The 12,523-nt window shown below is 43.9% G+C and overlaps 1 protein-coding gene across 2 annotated transcripts; it reads right to left on the reverse strand.

Moving 5' to 3' along the window:
• Window positions 1-5,391: 5,391 nt before the first annotated feature.
• Window positions 5,392-12,400, reverse strand: elac2 (elaC ribonuclease Z 2). 2 transcript variants are annotated; one of them, XM_029159841.3, is made up of 24 exons: window positions 11,878-12,400; window positions 11,500-11,550; window positions 11,331-11,401; window positions 11,190-11,254; window positions 11,037-11,094; window positions 10,881-10,949; window positions 10,689-10,796; window positions 10,487-10,542; window positions 10,339-10,397; window positions 9,578-9,650; window positions 9,377-9,489; window positions 9,200-9,298; window positions 8,980-9,118; window positions 8,747-8,832; window positions 8,322-8,443; window positions 8,057-8,153; window positions 7,681-7,819; window positions 7,561-7,599; window positions 7,374-7,483; window positions 7,192-7,291; window positions 6,993-7,113; window positions 6,519-6,597; window positions 6,076-6,220; window positions 5,392-5,875 (listed from the first exon to the last, which is right to left on the reverse strand). In XM_029159841.3, exons 1-24 carry the CDS (start codon window positions 12,240-12,242, stop codon window positions 5,627-5,629), a joined length of 2,613 nt encoding a protein of 870 aa, XP_029015674.1. In that variant the 5' UTR covers window positions 12,243-12,400; the 3' UTR covers window positions 5,392-5,626. The 2 variants fall into 2 exon arrangements, with proteins under 2 accessions (XP_029015674.1, XP_029015673.1); XM_029159840.3 differs by having other exon boundaries at window positions 8,057-8,156.
• Window positions 12,401-12,523: the final 123 nt, after the last annotated feature.

Raw genomic sequence — 12,523 nt, forward strand, 5'->3', positions numbered from 1 at the left:
AGCACTAGCACTTAAAGCTGGCTGAAACTGAACTGCTGGTGAGAATAAACAGCGACAGTCACCTTATCTGCACTGATTCCTGTCCAGTAATTTCACCACATGGTCGCTGGTCTGACGCCGGCTTCAGAAGCAAACACGAACAATAGCACGAGCTTCCACACAGAACGCACTCATTGTTGTGTTTACCGATCACACCTACACGTTTCCCGCCGTGACAACTATCTGGTCTTCCTTTCTCCTCCGCCTGCTCTCTGCCTTGGCGACTCCTCCCAGAAGAACAGACCTGACATCTTCCCTGAACAGAACACCTGGGCCCGTTGCAGACTGACTGAAGGTTTTGATGAGCAATTTGCCAATATTCTGTTCCTGTCTGATTTCAGTTCACAGACACACATCCACGACGCTCCAGCTAATTGGTGCGAGGCAGGAAGCAGCCTGGCGCCGGCAGCTGTGTGCAGCGGCACCTTCATCCAGGTTGTCAGAGCCCGTTTTTTGTTGAGCGCAGCACAGAAGGATTCGCAACAAAAGCTACTATCATCTAAAGTTTCTATGCTGAAACAAAAGGTTGTGGTTCATGAAAGTGTGGTTTTGTCTTCACGGTCAGCTCTCTGCGCACCAGCAGGGTGTGGAGATGTTGCCTCATGCGATGCTTCTGCCTTCACACATAAGGTTCCTCACTGAACTTCTGTTTCCTCTTAGTTTTCCCTTGCATTCCGCAGCCTGTTTCCCGTTTTGCTCTAAAAATAACCTCAAAGACGTCAAGCGTCCACAAAAACTCTTCTAAAAGACTTTTCTCTCGCATGGTAATCTATAATTGATGTAGATGCCACAGTCACAGTGGACAAGTACAGGATTTAAATTCTTGCATTTTGTTAATTAGCACAAAAAAAATAAATTTTAACCAACCTGAGGAGGTCACCAGGCGTCAGAACACTTTCACCTATGGGCAATGACGTCCCCAGTTAACTCAAGTTAACTAGAAACCAGCAGACACCCATGTAGAACCTCCACACCTCCACACAGAGAGGCAGGTGATAAAATACAATATTATAATACATCATTTATCAAATTCAGGGCTTTGACCATTGGAGAACAGTGATGTTTTATGTGTATATGTAAAATACCCCAATGCTTCCTCCTTGATCAAATGCTGTTGTTGTGCTAATAAAAAAAATAACAGACTCTGTATCCAAGTCTAAAACACTTACACTGGTGCACTAGGCCTCCGACAAATATACGGATGCATTCACTGACACTGACAAAGAAGAGGAACAAACTGCAGCTTCACCTACTTCGTTCATGTAGTGGAAACAATACACTTGTTAGCCTGATGGCTTGTCAGCTCAGTAGCTTGTTAGCCTGTGGATGGGATCAGTGCTGCCTGCAGGCTTCAGAGACACTCGCTGCTGCTGCAGAGCAGTCCAGGCGCCCGTCGGTGGTAATGACTGCTTTACATTTTAAATCAAGCACCTCTATTGTCTTCAGGTTAAGTCCCAAAATTAAAGGGGACTATGTTCCACCGTATCCACTCCACTGGATACACAGCGTGTTATACAGTATGTGACTGAAGATTAACAGTAGCAGAACGCATTAAAAAAGCTTCCACATACTGATACTGTAAATTTTAGAGGTCAGTCCAAAAACTTGAAGCTCCCTGGCTCCACTTGGTCCCAGGTATTAACCAGGACACAAAGCAGACGCCTGAAATGCGGCGTTCAGTTCATAATCCCAATGAGAACTCCATTTTCCCGTTCAGTAAAAGCACCATCTCTGTGGAGTCTATTTGCTGCGAAGGCACTGGTGTCACTGCCTGACGTCGTCCTGCAGCCAGTCACCCAGAGTCCACATCCATGTACTAATTAATATAAAGCGCTGTGGACTGGACCACGGTGGCTCGTTCCTGCGACACGTGGGCACATCGCAGCTCCCTTCATGCTTCCCTTTGCATCATACCCCTGTAGCTGTTAATTAAAAATCTGTTTTCACGGTGATTCATCGAATTGTTTCGACTGAACAAATTACAAGTCATTGCATTGTTCTGGTCTGGATTCAATATTTTGTTCCTTCTATAGATTTAGAGTGTGTGTTTGACTTGTACAATACGTGTGACCTAGCTGTTCATCACTAACCTCCGCTGATGTGAAAGCAGATGTACAAACTATTGACTTTTATGTTCCAGCCCAGATTAATCGGATCTTCCATTGATCCGAAGATCAGAGTAAATCGCTATCAGTTCTCAAAGCAAACTGTAACGACGTGCATATTGCACGTGATCAGGCTAATTTTGAACATGGATGGAAATGGACAGTTTGAAAATGCACAAAGGACATCTGCAGAAAGGCCTGCAACACTGGGAACCACACGAATGAAAGTCGGACTTAATGAGGTGTAAAGTGTGTTGAAAACTTGGTTTCAGCAGCTCAATGCCGACGTTATAATGATCACTTTAATGCTGTTAAATGATTCCAGTCCCGGCAGGAGTGGCTGTTTCTCCTCCATCTCTGAGGCACAAGTGGCCGCTCACATTGTTTTGTGACAAATGAACGATAGAACAGCACTTCACCTTCCTGTCACCTCTCTGGAGACTGAAAGTGTGAGGCTGCTGCATCTTTCTTCAATCTCAAGCACTGAACTCAATCGAAACACTTGTAATGTTTTGTTCATCAGTCTTTTAATCTCAAATTTGAGTGATAAATTGCTCTCTCTCTTTTATTCTAGGTCTCTCTCGTGGGAATCTAAAAAATGCACATAAAGCATCTTTTAAGATGCCTCTTTAATTGATCTTAACTCTTTAATCCACCTTAAGTCTTTATCTGAACCTCAGAATACTAACAAGGAAGGACAAACCTGCGTTCGTTTTCCAGCCTCTGGGTAAAAGCTGAGGTTTTCAATGCTCCGTTTTGTTTTCCGGAGCAGCGAGCAGGTGTGATCTGAGCCGCGACCACTTGCGAATATGATTGTTTTCCGGGGAAGTGGGGGAAGATCCGGACGTTATTCGCATGCGGGCCTCGGCGAGCGCCAGGGCTTTGTGAGCCTCCCACGGTTGTTCTCTCAGACAGTCTGTTAATGGAGAGCCGCCACGCTGGGTGGGGAGAGAGGCTAAGCCAGGCACAAGCACCTGGAATATTAATGCCCTGCGATGTGTTGCCGCTCCTCCTCTGCACAAAAGCCACTTCCACAGGATTTTAAAAGGTATAAAAGGTCCCGCTCGGATCTTTGATCTCAATTTTGTCGACTTTCTCCCGCCGCCTGGTTGAGAGGGAGTGGGGGAGGCTCTGGGGTTGTCCCTTCTGTTTTTAGAGCCCGGTGCAGGCGATGGACAAAGGTGTCTGAGATGCCTGGATGGAGATCTAGACGTGAGGCGACAGCTGAGAGACGGTAATGCAGGAATCATGCTCAGATAGATCGTCTGCCCACAATTACTGAAACTCCGGGCCCCGGCGCTGCCTTTTTTTTTTTTTTCACACAAGTCCCCTCGGATTACCTCACACTTTGATTTGTGCCAGAGCAGAACGGGGCCACTCTCTGAATCAGCAGCCGGGCAGAGAATGTGACGAGGGGTGAACGGGCTGCATAATTGACTTTGGATTGAAGCGGAGGATTCGGGGTGGAGGAGGTGTGTCTGATTGGTGGCGTCCCGCTCTGTTCAGCTCTGGCTCCTGTCATTCCACGCCAAATAAACAATGACAAACATGAATAAAGGAGGCGCCTGTTAGCTTCATAATGTTACATTTTAATGAGTTCGTCTGTCGCCCACAGTTATTTTTGCCTGTCATTCTCAGGACAGCGGTACGTGGCTAATCCACAGGAGGCAGAGACGGGTCATCTCTCTCCACTGAGCCCACATCCTGATCAAAAATCCCCTCTGGCGTTGTGAGGCCAGCAGATATGGACAATAGATTTTCACGCCTGTGGCTAAAACACGAAAATATTACATTTTACCAAGAGAACTAATTAGCAGGGTTGCTGTGATGCTGAACATAAAACAGTGAAAGGCTCAGAATCGGTTAAAATTTATTTGAACTAAATGTAGTAAACTACTTCTGCAGAGGTAGGAGCCAGTCAAAAAGTATTCTTTAATGTTGTAACTGCTGTGTATTTTGACTCCAGTCTCATTTCTCTCATCTATATACATCAACTCTGACTCCACACCTGCATGTGTTTCGTTCCACGGCCAGATTCCAGATTAACAGTAATAAAGCATCATCCCTTAAGTCTTCATTTACTTGACTCCCGTCCTGTAAAGTCCTATAACTTAAAGCATCATGTTGGTTTTATAAATCGTTCGAATAGTTTCTCCGCTATTTGGTTCACCTCTGGTCAAGTGGCGATTAGGTCTATCAACCCACCATTTGGCCTCTGCTCCCTCCTGCTAATATTTCATACCTCCTATGGTATGAATGGCCTCATTGGCAGCAAAGACCTCTAAATTGACTCAGAAGCAATGCGTCTTCAGCTCCCTGCTCCGCTCCCTATAAAAAAGGTGAATGGCTGGCTCACCGCTCGGCCCACTAATCTCTAAAAACTCATATTTACCTCAGAGACCTGGCACCTGTCTTATCTGAGGAGAGGAGAGGAGGCGGATCCTCCTGCAGCTGAAGTCAGTCTTATGCCTTCAGCCTTAAATGTACAGATGAACCATAGCTGATGTTTAATTTGGACATAAACAGGGAGCTGAACTTTGGAGGAACGGAAAGCGCTGGAACATAATGTCTTTTTCTCTGAGTGCTTGTCTGTAATGAAAGGTCAAGCTTCAGAAAACAAAGATCATTCATGCCCTGCACGCGCTGTTCAGACTGTCAAAAGATGCAGACTCGTACAACCCGGGACGCTTTAGGATTCCCATGCTGCGTAACGGAGCCAGCTACCTCCAAATAGTTTTAATGAGGCCGGAGAGCAGTGGAGATTCCTGCAGCCACCACCCCCTCAAGTGGTAAAAAATAATAAGTCACTTTATCACATATTAGCATCTTGAATGATTTTCCTTTAGACTCAGTGACTAGAAATCAGCACTTATGGCTCTCTGAAGCCCCCATGTGGCCAGGAGAAGAACTTTTGATCAATGGTCATACACAGAATATAAAACATGCATTAAAACCACAGCTCACATACATTAAAATGAACAATTAATTATTTATCAGAAAAATCTTTCCTTAGTTTAATTTTCACAAAAATAAATTGGAGGATGAATGTGGGGAGTTAGGACCTCTAACATTTCATCTGTTGCATCTGTATTCATTTAATAATTTTTATTACTAGACAATAGCTACATGTAATCAAAATCTCATACTAAAGCACCACCTACAGTAAGATACTTCATCATAATACCAAGACGTTATCATATGTATAACAAATCTTCTAGATAGAACATAACCATTTTTATATTTTTACCCTAAATCAAATTCATTTATGTATTAATGTATATAACCCATCTGTGTTATTTCCTTAATCGGTTTATTGAAAAACAAAACCATGGAGCATTACACACTTCAGTGCAGGAAATATACAGGTATACTCTTCTATCAAGCAACACAAGCCAAATAAAAATCACAGTTCATTTAAATAAGACAACTCAGGATGCTCTTTTCTCTGAACTGAGGTTTAAATAAGATGCTGTTCAAATACTTCAGCTGGTTTTGATTCTCTTGGTGGGTTCTACGTTGTGTGCTGCCTCCTCCTGGTCTCGTTTAGCAGCACGGCCCGTCGCCACCTCTGCAGTCGTCTTCTGCCCAGCGTTCACCTCCCACCCGCTTTCTCTCAGATTTCTCAGCTCTCTCCTCTCACTTCTCTCCTCCATCTCGCCGATGTCCTCGGCAAAGAGGGCTTTAAGTGCAGGAATAAGTCTGGGAAGGATTTTAAAGTCCCCTAAACAAATCTAAGAGAAAAAACGAGAACATTATGTATAAAGTATCAAATAGAATTGGTGCAGATATATACTTTAGAAGTAGGTAGGTTCATGAGCTCTTTAGACACATATGGTGCCTGCAATCTGAGGATCCAAGTTTAATTTCAGGATCAGGACAAAAAAGAATGATTACATTTTTCCTCACTTCCCCCCCGTACAATGCTGCTTACCCTCATGTGGTCAAACGATATTCCCACTTTGTCACTGAAGTCTTCGCTGAAGAGGGGAATCTTGGCATAGCGCTGGCTGAAGTGGTTCAGCATGATGAACTCGGCGTCCATCTTCATGCCGATGCCGATGGCCTGGGAGGTTGTGCTGTCAGAACACATGAAGGGTGCACTCAGCAGGCTTCCTCCTCAGCGCGGCTTTCACAGAGTTTGGCAAAGCGTATATACTCTTGACAAATATCGAGCATGCTTTTGTGGAGACAGATGCTCACTTCGCTACAGTAAAAAAAGGTGTGAAAATCAATGCTGTTTGTAGAGGATGAGGAGATTACAAATCAAAAGAACTTTAACAGTTGGCAGACAAAGATTTAACTACCTATTAACGAGACTGTGTTGCTTTTCTCTCATGACTGCTTTCTTTAGCTGTTATAGATCTGTTTCGTCACCTGTGTCTCTTCTCTAAGGCTTCCTCCTCCAGCATGTCCTCCAGCGTGGCCTCATGGATAACTAATGTTGCATTCTTTCCTGAAAAAAAACACACACACAGCCTGAATCAGATGCCCCAGCAGCAAACAAACACTTACAGCGTAGTTACTGTCCTTGAGGAAATCAGTTAGTCAACGTAATCAAGAACGGGCCCATTGGCCATGTTTGTCTGGCGAACTGAGTCGTCTTTAATGAACAGGCGTGGGATACGCTGGCTGTCTCAGGGCTGATTCCTGTCAAGCAGTTTCAGAAGAGCCCGTGAAGTAGGATCCCACAGGAGCCATTACAAGACCCTGCCAACTAACAGTGTGATTGAAAGCGGACGATGATCCAGGCAGACAAGCTACAGTGTTGGCCATTTCCCTTAAACGCATACTCGATCGATGCCTATGCTTCTGTTGGGCACTGGCTGATCCACTCTGAGTAACACTCACCGATGTGCACAAAGGCATCGCAGGGCATGGTGTCTCCAGAAAAGGCCAGCTTCCAGCCCGACTGATGAGTGAAGCTGCAGGCGAAGGCGTTCCTGCAGTGACGAACCAAGCATGTCTGGAACTGAGACACACAGTCAAAAAAATCATGAGCGACCGTGACAGAAACGCCGGAGGATGCAATGTTCCAACAGCTGCAGACCTTCTGCAGGTCGTTCATTCTCAGCGCAGCTTGGATGAACGACTTTGTTCTCTGCTTGGGCGCCTCCGCGTCATCGCACATAATTCTGTTAGGAATGAAGCTAAGATGCAAAACAGGAGATGTTAGAGACAAAGACGAGCAAAAGCGAACCTTCATTCACACAAGTTTCGAACTGCATGTACTTAATGTGGCTGAGGATCTCCTCACAGTGGTGGTGATACTGACTGAGCCATCTCATGATCTCAACAGGAGCGAACAGGTAGATGGGACTGAATTCTTTTCCTAAAGTTGTCTAGAAACAGATTATGACAGAATTAGTTGAATGAATCAACATGACTGTGTACAATAAGTCTTTCCTCTCACACAAACCAGTGCTCGTGCTCTCTGATACAGCAACTTCAGCAGCCCCTAAGGCAAAGAGACCAGCATCAGGATCAGCAGCTGACTGACTGCTTTTGGGTTTTTTTACCATGAAGAAAATCTGCTCACTGTGTGGTGATCAGCATGCAAGTGTGAGATGAAGACTGTGGAGATGTTGGACAGCACATCATCCACCCCGTCGCCATAGTGCCTGCAGAGCTGACCGAAGGTTCCCTCGCCGCAGTCCAGCAGCACCGATTGACTCGGGCTGCAGCCGGGTGCAAACGCAGACAATTACGACGCGAGGAAATGAATAATGGACACACACTTCAGTAAAGGCTGAAAGGAAGCAGCCGGGGGAAATGCCAGGCAGGGGAGTAGTGGAGATTTTGTTTTTATTTGCAGCATTTGTCTCCTTATTTACATGTAAGAAATTAACAAATACAGGAAATTTCCAAAAATCCTAATTCATAAACTACATGTAAATAAAAATAAACGCTCATACCTGATATTGACTAAAGTGCCACTGACGTTCCTAGTTTTCATTGGAAGCGCTGATCCTGTCCCCAAGAACACCACCTCTGGGTACTGTTTTCCACATTCTGCTGAAGACGACACACATGTAACAACACTCAGCTGCTAAAACAAACAGATAACTACATTTAAAATTGATAAACACTTCTTGCAGTAAACATTACAGAAGGACTATCTGTCCACATGTAATAGAAAAATGTTTAAAAATTTAAAGCATTCCTCTGTGGAGAACTAACCAGGAGGCTCCTCAGGGTTAGTGGAGCAGAACTTTTTGCACTTCCCAACTTCTTGCAGAAAGTTAGGGATCTCAGAAGCCTCTTTCACAAACTCCTCGTTGTTGCAGGAGGGGATGGCATCTCTAACGAACGAGATACAAAGTCAGGGAGACACACACATCGATGCCTGGAAAAACACTGGCGGGGAAAACAGGGATTCGTTTCACATCTGACCCTGGTGAGCTTCTCCTCCGCTTTGACAGGAGGAGTGCAGGATGGGAAAAGAGGAACACTGACACTTGAAAGATGAGGTTAAAAAAAGAAGAAAGAGGCTGAGTGCAATGGTCCATCCCAGATTGTTTTCTGTGACAAGGCAGCGCTCGGAGCTTTGGAGCAATGCTGGTCAAATTGGTGGGTTGGTGGGGGTGGTTGAAGGACAAACTAACCTTTGCCACTCCATTACGGGCCTGAGCTGGAACTTGAGCAGACACTCGGCTCTGACGTTGGCAACACGCAAGGCAGCCTGAGGCTCCTAGGTAAAAAAAAAAAACAAAAAAACAAGAAGGCTTTCATGTTTTCACAGGTTGTATTTATTTAACTGCAAATGTCTCAGTGGTGTGGCCCTTCCGTCAGCTAACAGTATGGATAATTACAAAAGATGTTTCACTACCAGCTTTACCCTTATATTATAAGTTTTTAGTTGTGGGAAGATCTCTGAGTGAATCATATTCAGTTGGGCTTGAATCTTGTAACTTCTGATGTTGTGAAATGTTGACGTTTCTTCATTAAGAATCAAATGTTCTGTTGTGGATGGGAACCTGCAGAAAAGCAGGGAAAGAGTTTAGTATACAACTAAAAAAAAAATCATCACTTTTGATTCACAGTGGGAGAAATCAAACCTCTCCATCCACTCCTGATATTGATCTGCTTTCAAAATGGACTCTGGAGTCATGTGGACCACCAGCACAGCAGGGTCCTCGGTCCCTCCGGTTTGGTACCTGAAGGGAATTGATACAGTTACAGCTAAAAGAACAAGCTGTTCTCCTTTCATATTTGAACTCAGACGACGGTGGTACCTTCTCATTTGCTGATTGGTGCAAACAGCTTCAACAAAGTTCTCCGATGGACACTCAACTACAATAAAGACGGGGCCTGGGTCGGTGGGAGTACAAACCTGCTCAGGCCGGATCTACGTGGAGAGAAGCTCATCGTCAGCAATTAGACTTTAGAGTTAGAGCCTGGAATCGACTATGTGCTAGCGCATCTTTACACAGCACCTCTTTGTCTTCATACGTTATGGTTTTTCCATCCTTCAGAGCTGCGATGAGTGGACCGATAGCTGCAGTGCCCCTGGGTGAAAAACATTGTTACAGGATTAAAAAAAGGCAGCAGGCCCAACGGAAAACAATATAACACATTCAAATCCAGTCTTTCAATTTTATTTCATTGTGTATAATATTACTGGAACCCATCACTTTGTATCGGGTTACTTCAGTGTTTAAACAAAAAAAGAGTAAAAATAACAATATTATAGCATTATTAATTATATGCCAGACTCAACTGAGACTGCAATCCAAAAAGTAAGGTCTACAATCTGCTATTATTAATACAAACAACCGTTTAATTTCTCTAATATTTAAATCACTTTAAAGATTGAATAATTATTTATTTTTCTACATAATCGCCATTTGGGTTGATTTTTTTTTTTTTATTTCTGCAGACTCTGTGGCAGTTTTAGAATGCCCATGTCATAACAGCTCGCCACCACTGGTTAAAATTCATCGCCAATTGTGCATGGATGTCAAAAAATGTTCGCAAGTGGTGTAGAAGGTTTACAGCCAGTCGTACTGAAATTCACGGCAAACAAATATGCAGGTAACGTCTACTGTACTTCCGTCGAGACAGTCGTGTCATTGTGGGAATGTCCTTTTACTGTAATGTACTGTGTGTATAGGAAACCTGCTGATTTTAAATTCAGTGCAATCAATGTCACACTCCGCATTTTCCTTTTAAAAGCACAACAAGGTGTTTGACTTACACAGGCAAACCCAGCTCTCTGGCCTGAGTCACTAAGAAATTCCCCTTCTTGGGGTGAAGCTGTGGATTCAAGATTAAATCAAAGTCACATATAAAGTTATTCACACACAAAGAAAACATGTTGAGTTTTTTGTAGTTTTTTTTTCTACCTTGCATATGAAAGAAACCACCAAAGAGGAATCCCTAGCCAACATTTGTCTTTCACCTACAAGAGAGTTTGAAGAAAGTATCAGATTAGTCTCATATAGTGCATAATGAAAACGTGTTCTATATTTTTTATGAAGTGAGCACACACATACTTGTAAGTATAGCATATAGTTCAGATAAAGAGTCAGCAATGACTCAGGTCACCTGGATTTTCAACTGAGATGTTTGCCTGAATGCTGTCTCTAGAAGCAGGACTTCTAGGGGGGCTGCCGCTGCCTGAGCTAGGGCTTCTGCCGTCACCCCCCAGCTTAGCTACAGAGTAATGTCAGAAAAGATTCAGCCAACAGCCTCTAAAAGAGGTAGCATTCTAAAAATAAAAAAAGTCTTTGAACTCACCGAATATTGGCACTTGATAAACCGTCATTGTGCCATCTGCATATGTCTCGTCAGTGTATGGTCGAACTGCTGTGAATACAAGGTACACACATACAAAAAACTGAGAATGCAAAAATTCAGTGGGTAACCTGATTCAGCTTGGCAAATTCAACATACATAGCTTGATGTGCTCCAAGGGTCCAGAAAAGGACTTGATTGAAGTAAGAAAGTTCTCCTTTAATAAAAGAAAAGGGCAGAAACGCTGCATTTGTCAAGTGGGTATTACACTAACAGGTCCAGATGTGTTCATACTCGTACTGGGTTTCTCACCAGCTGTGGAGGTCCAGAGAGGACACACTCAGGGACACACATGTCCTTCAAGGTTAATATCATCCCTGTGAAAAAAATATAGTGTGATGTACAAACCCAAAGTTACACTATAATGGACTAAATCACAAAGATGTTCCTGACCTGATAAACCTCCCACATTCGCCCAGCTCAGTCTGGTCAGGAAGATGTTGTCCAGGTGAGCAGCTTTCAGCCTGGCACGAGGGACACGTTAACATCAACTTTGTTTCAGTGTAATTCAGACTGAATGGGAACTAATGCATCTACTTATCGACTGAGATATAAAACGCACTTGTGTTCCTGCATGAGTCTCTGTGTTCCCTCACCACAGTTGAACAGGTACCTGTAGCAGAGCGGAGGGAAGATGATAAACATGTACAGTGATACTGCATTTGCTGTGCAGACTAATATTATCTGTGTTTGAGAATTTATCATTGTGTCGCTTTGTATCCTTGGGCCATTTTGCCTCTATCATTATTGGGCATCTTCAGAAGGTTCATTGCAACTGTAGACAGTTAACCTTTAATGACCTTCTTAGATGCTCGCTGGTCGATGAATGATGAAGATGTTAGAAGATTAAAATGGTGAAGTGTGTGATGTTGTTGACATGCAGGATAAGGTTTGTTGCTGTTAATTAACAGGATAAACTGTAGGCTTGTCTAATATTTACCTGTTGTACTCGGAAAATAGATAGAGTGACGCAGGGTTGTCTCTGCTTCCAGCACCGACGACCTGCAGGTACACAGTGGATGGTCCGTGAACGTCTCCTCGTTTACTCCTCTTTTCTCTGGCTTTGATCCTCCGCAGCGGCTCCTTCTGCTTTGCTTTCTTCGGACCGACCAGCTGCCTGGTGTTCGGGTTAATGTTATCATTATTATTGTTATTATTAATAAAAGTTGCCATTGTCCTGAAAAACTGGAAAACACTCCGATGCGAAGCAGAACCACAGCTTGCGAGTGACGGGACAGCAACAGAAGGAGCCTGGCCTTTCACAAACAACGTCAGGTGCCTAAGTTTCAGATGGACCGTATTCATAATAAACACGTCACACAACCATTTGAAGATGAACGTAAATGAAAATCAGCCGTTTAACTCCTGAAAACGCATCCCTACGGTCGTTTTCGGTCAGTGAACGGTCTGAAAATGGCCTGATACACACTGAGAAGGACTTTGGTTGACACATGTGACACTTCATCCGGCATCTAATGATGACGTTTCTTCACGCGTTTGCCCATTGGTTACACTGGGAGCTGTCTGGACCAATCACAAGCGTTGTTTTGTAGAGGAAGGCGGGGAAACACTATTTCAACAAAGAA

This window comes from Betta splendens, chromosome 8 (genome assembly GCF_900634795.4).
Source record: "Betta splendens chromosome 8, fBetSpl5.4, whole genome shotgun sequence".
NCBI lineage: Eukaryota > Metazoa > Chordata > Actinopteri > Anabantiformes > Osphronemidae > Betta > Betta splendens.

Bases quoted from the DNA above. Each gene is read 5' to 3' on its own strand.
- elac2 (XM_029159840.3), bottom strand. From the start codon at position 12,242: ATGAATACGGTCCATCTGAAACTTAGGCACCTGACGTTGTTTGTGAAA. The intron at 9,651-10,338 runs GTAAGTCAAACA...TTTTTCACCCAG, and splicing joins AGAGAGCTGGGTTTGCCTGT to GGGCACTGCAGCTATCGGTC. The intron at 8,833-8,979 runs GTAAAGCTGGTA...TTTTTTACCTAG, and splicing joins TAAAAACTTATAATATAAGG to GAGCCTCAGGCTGCCTTGCG.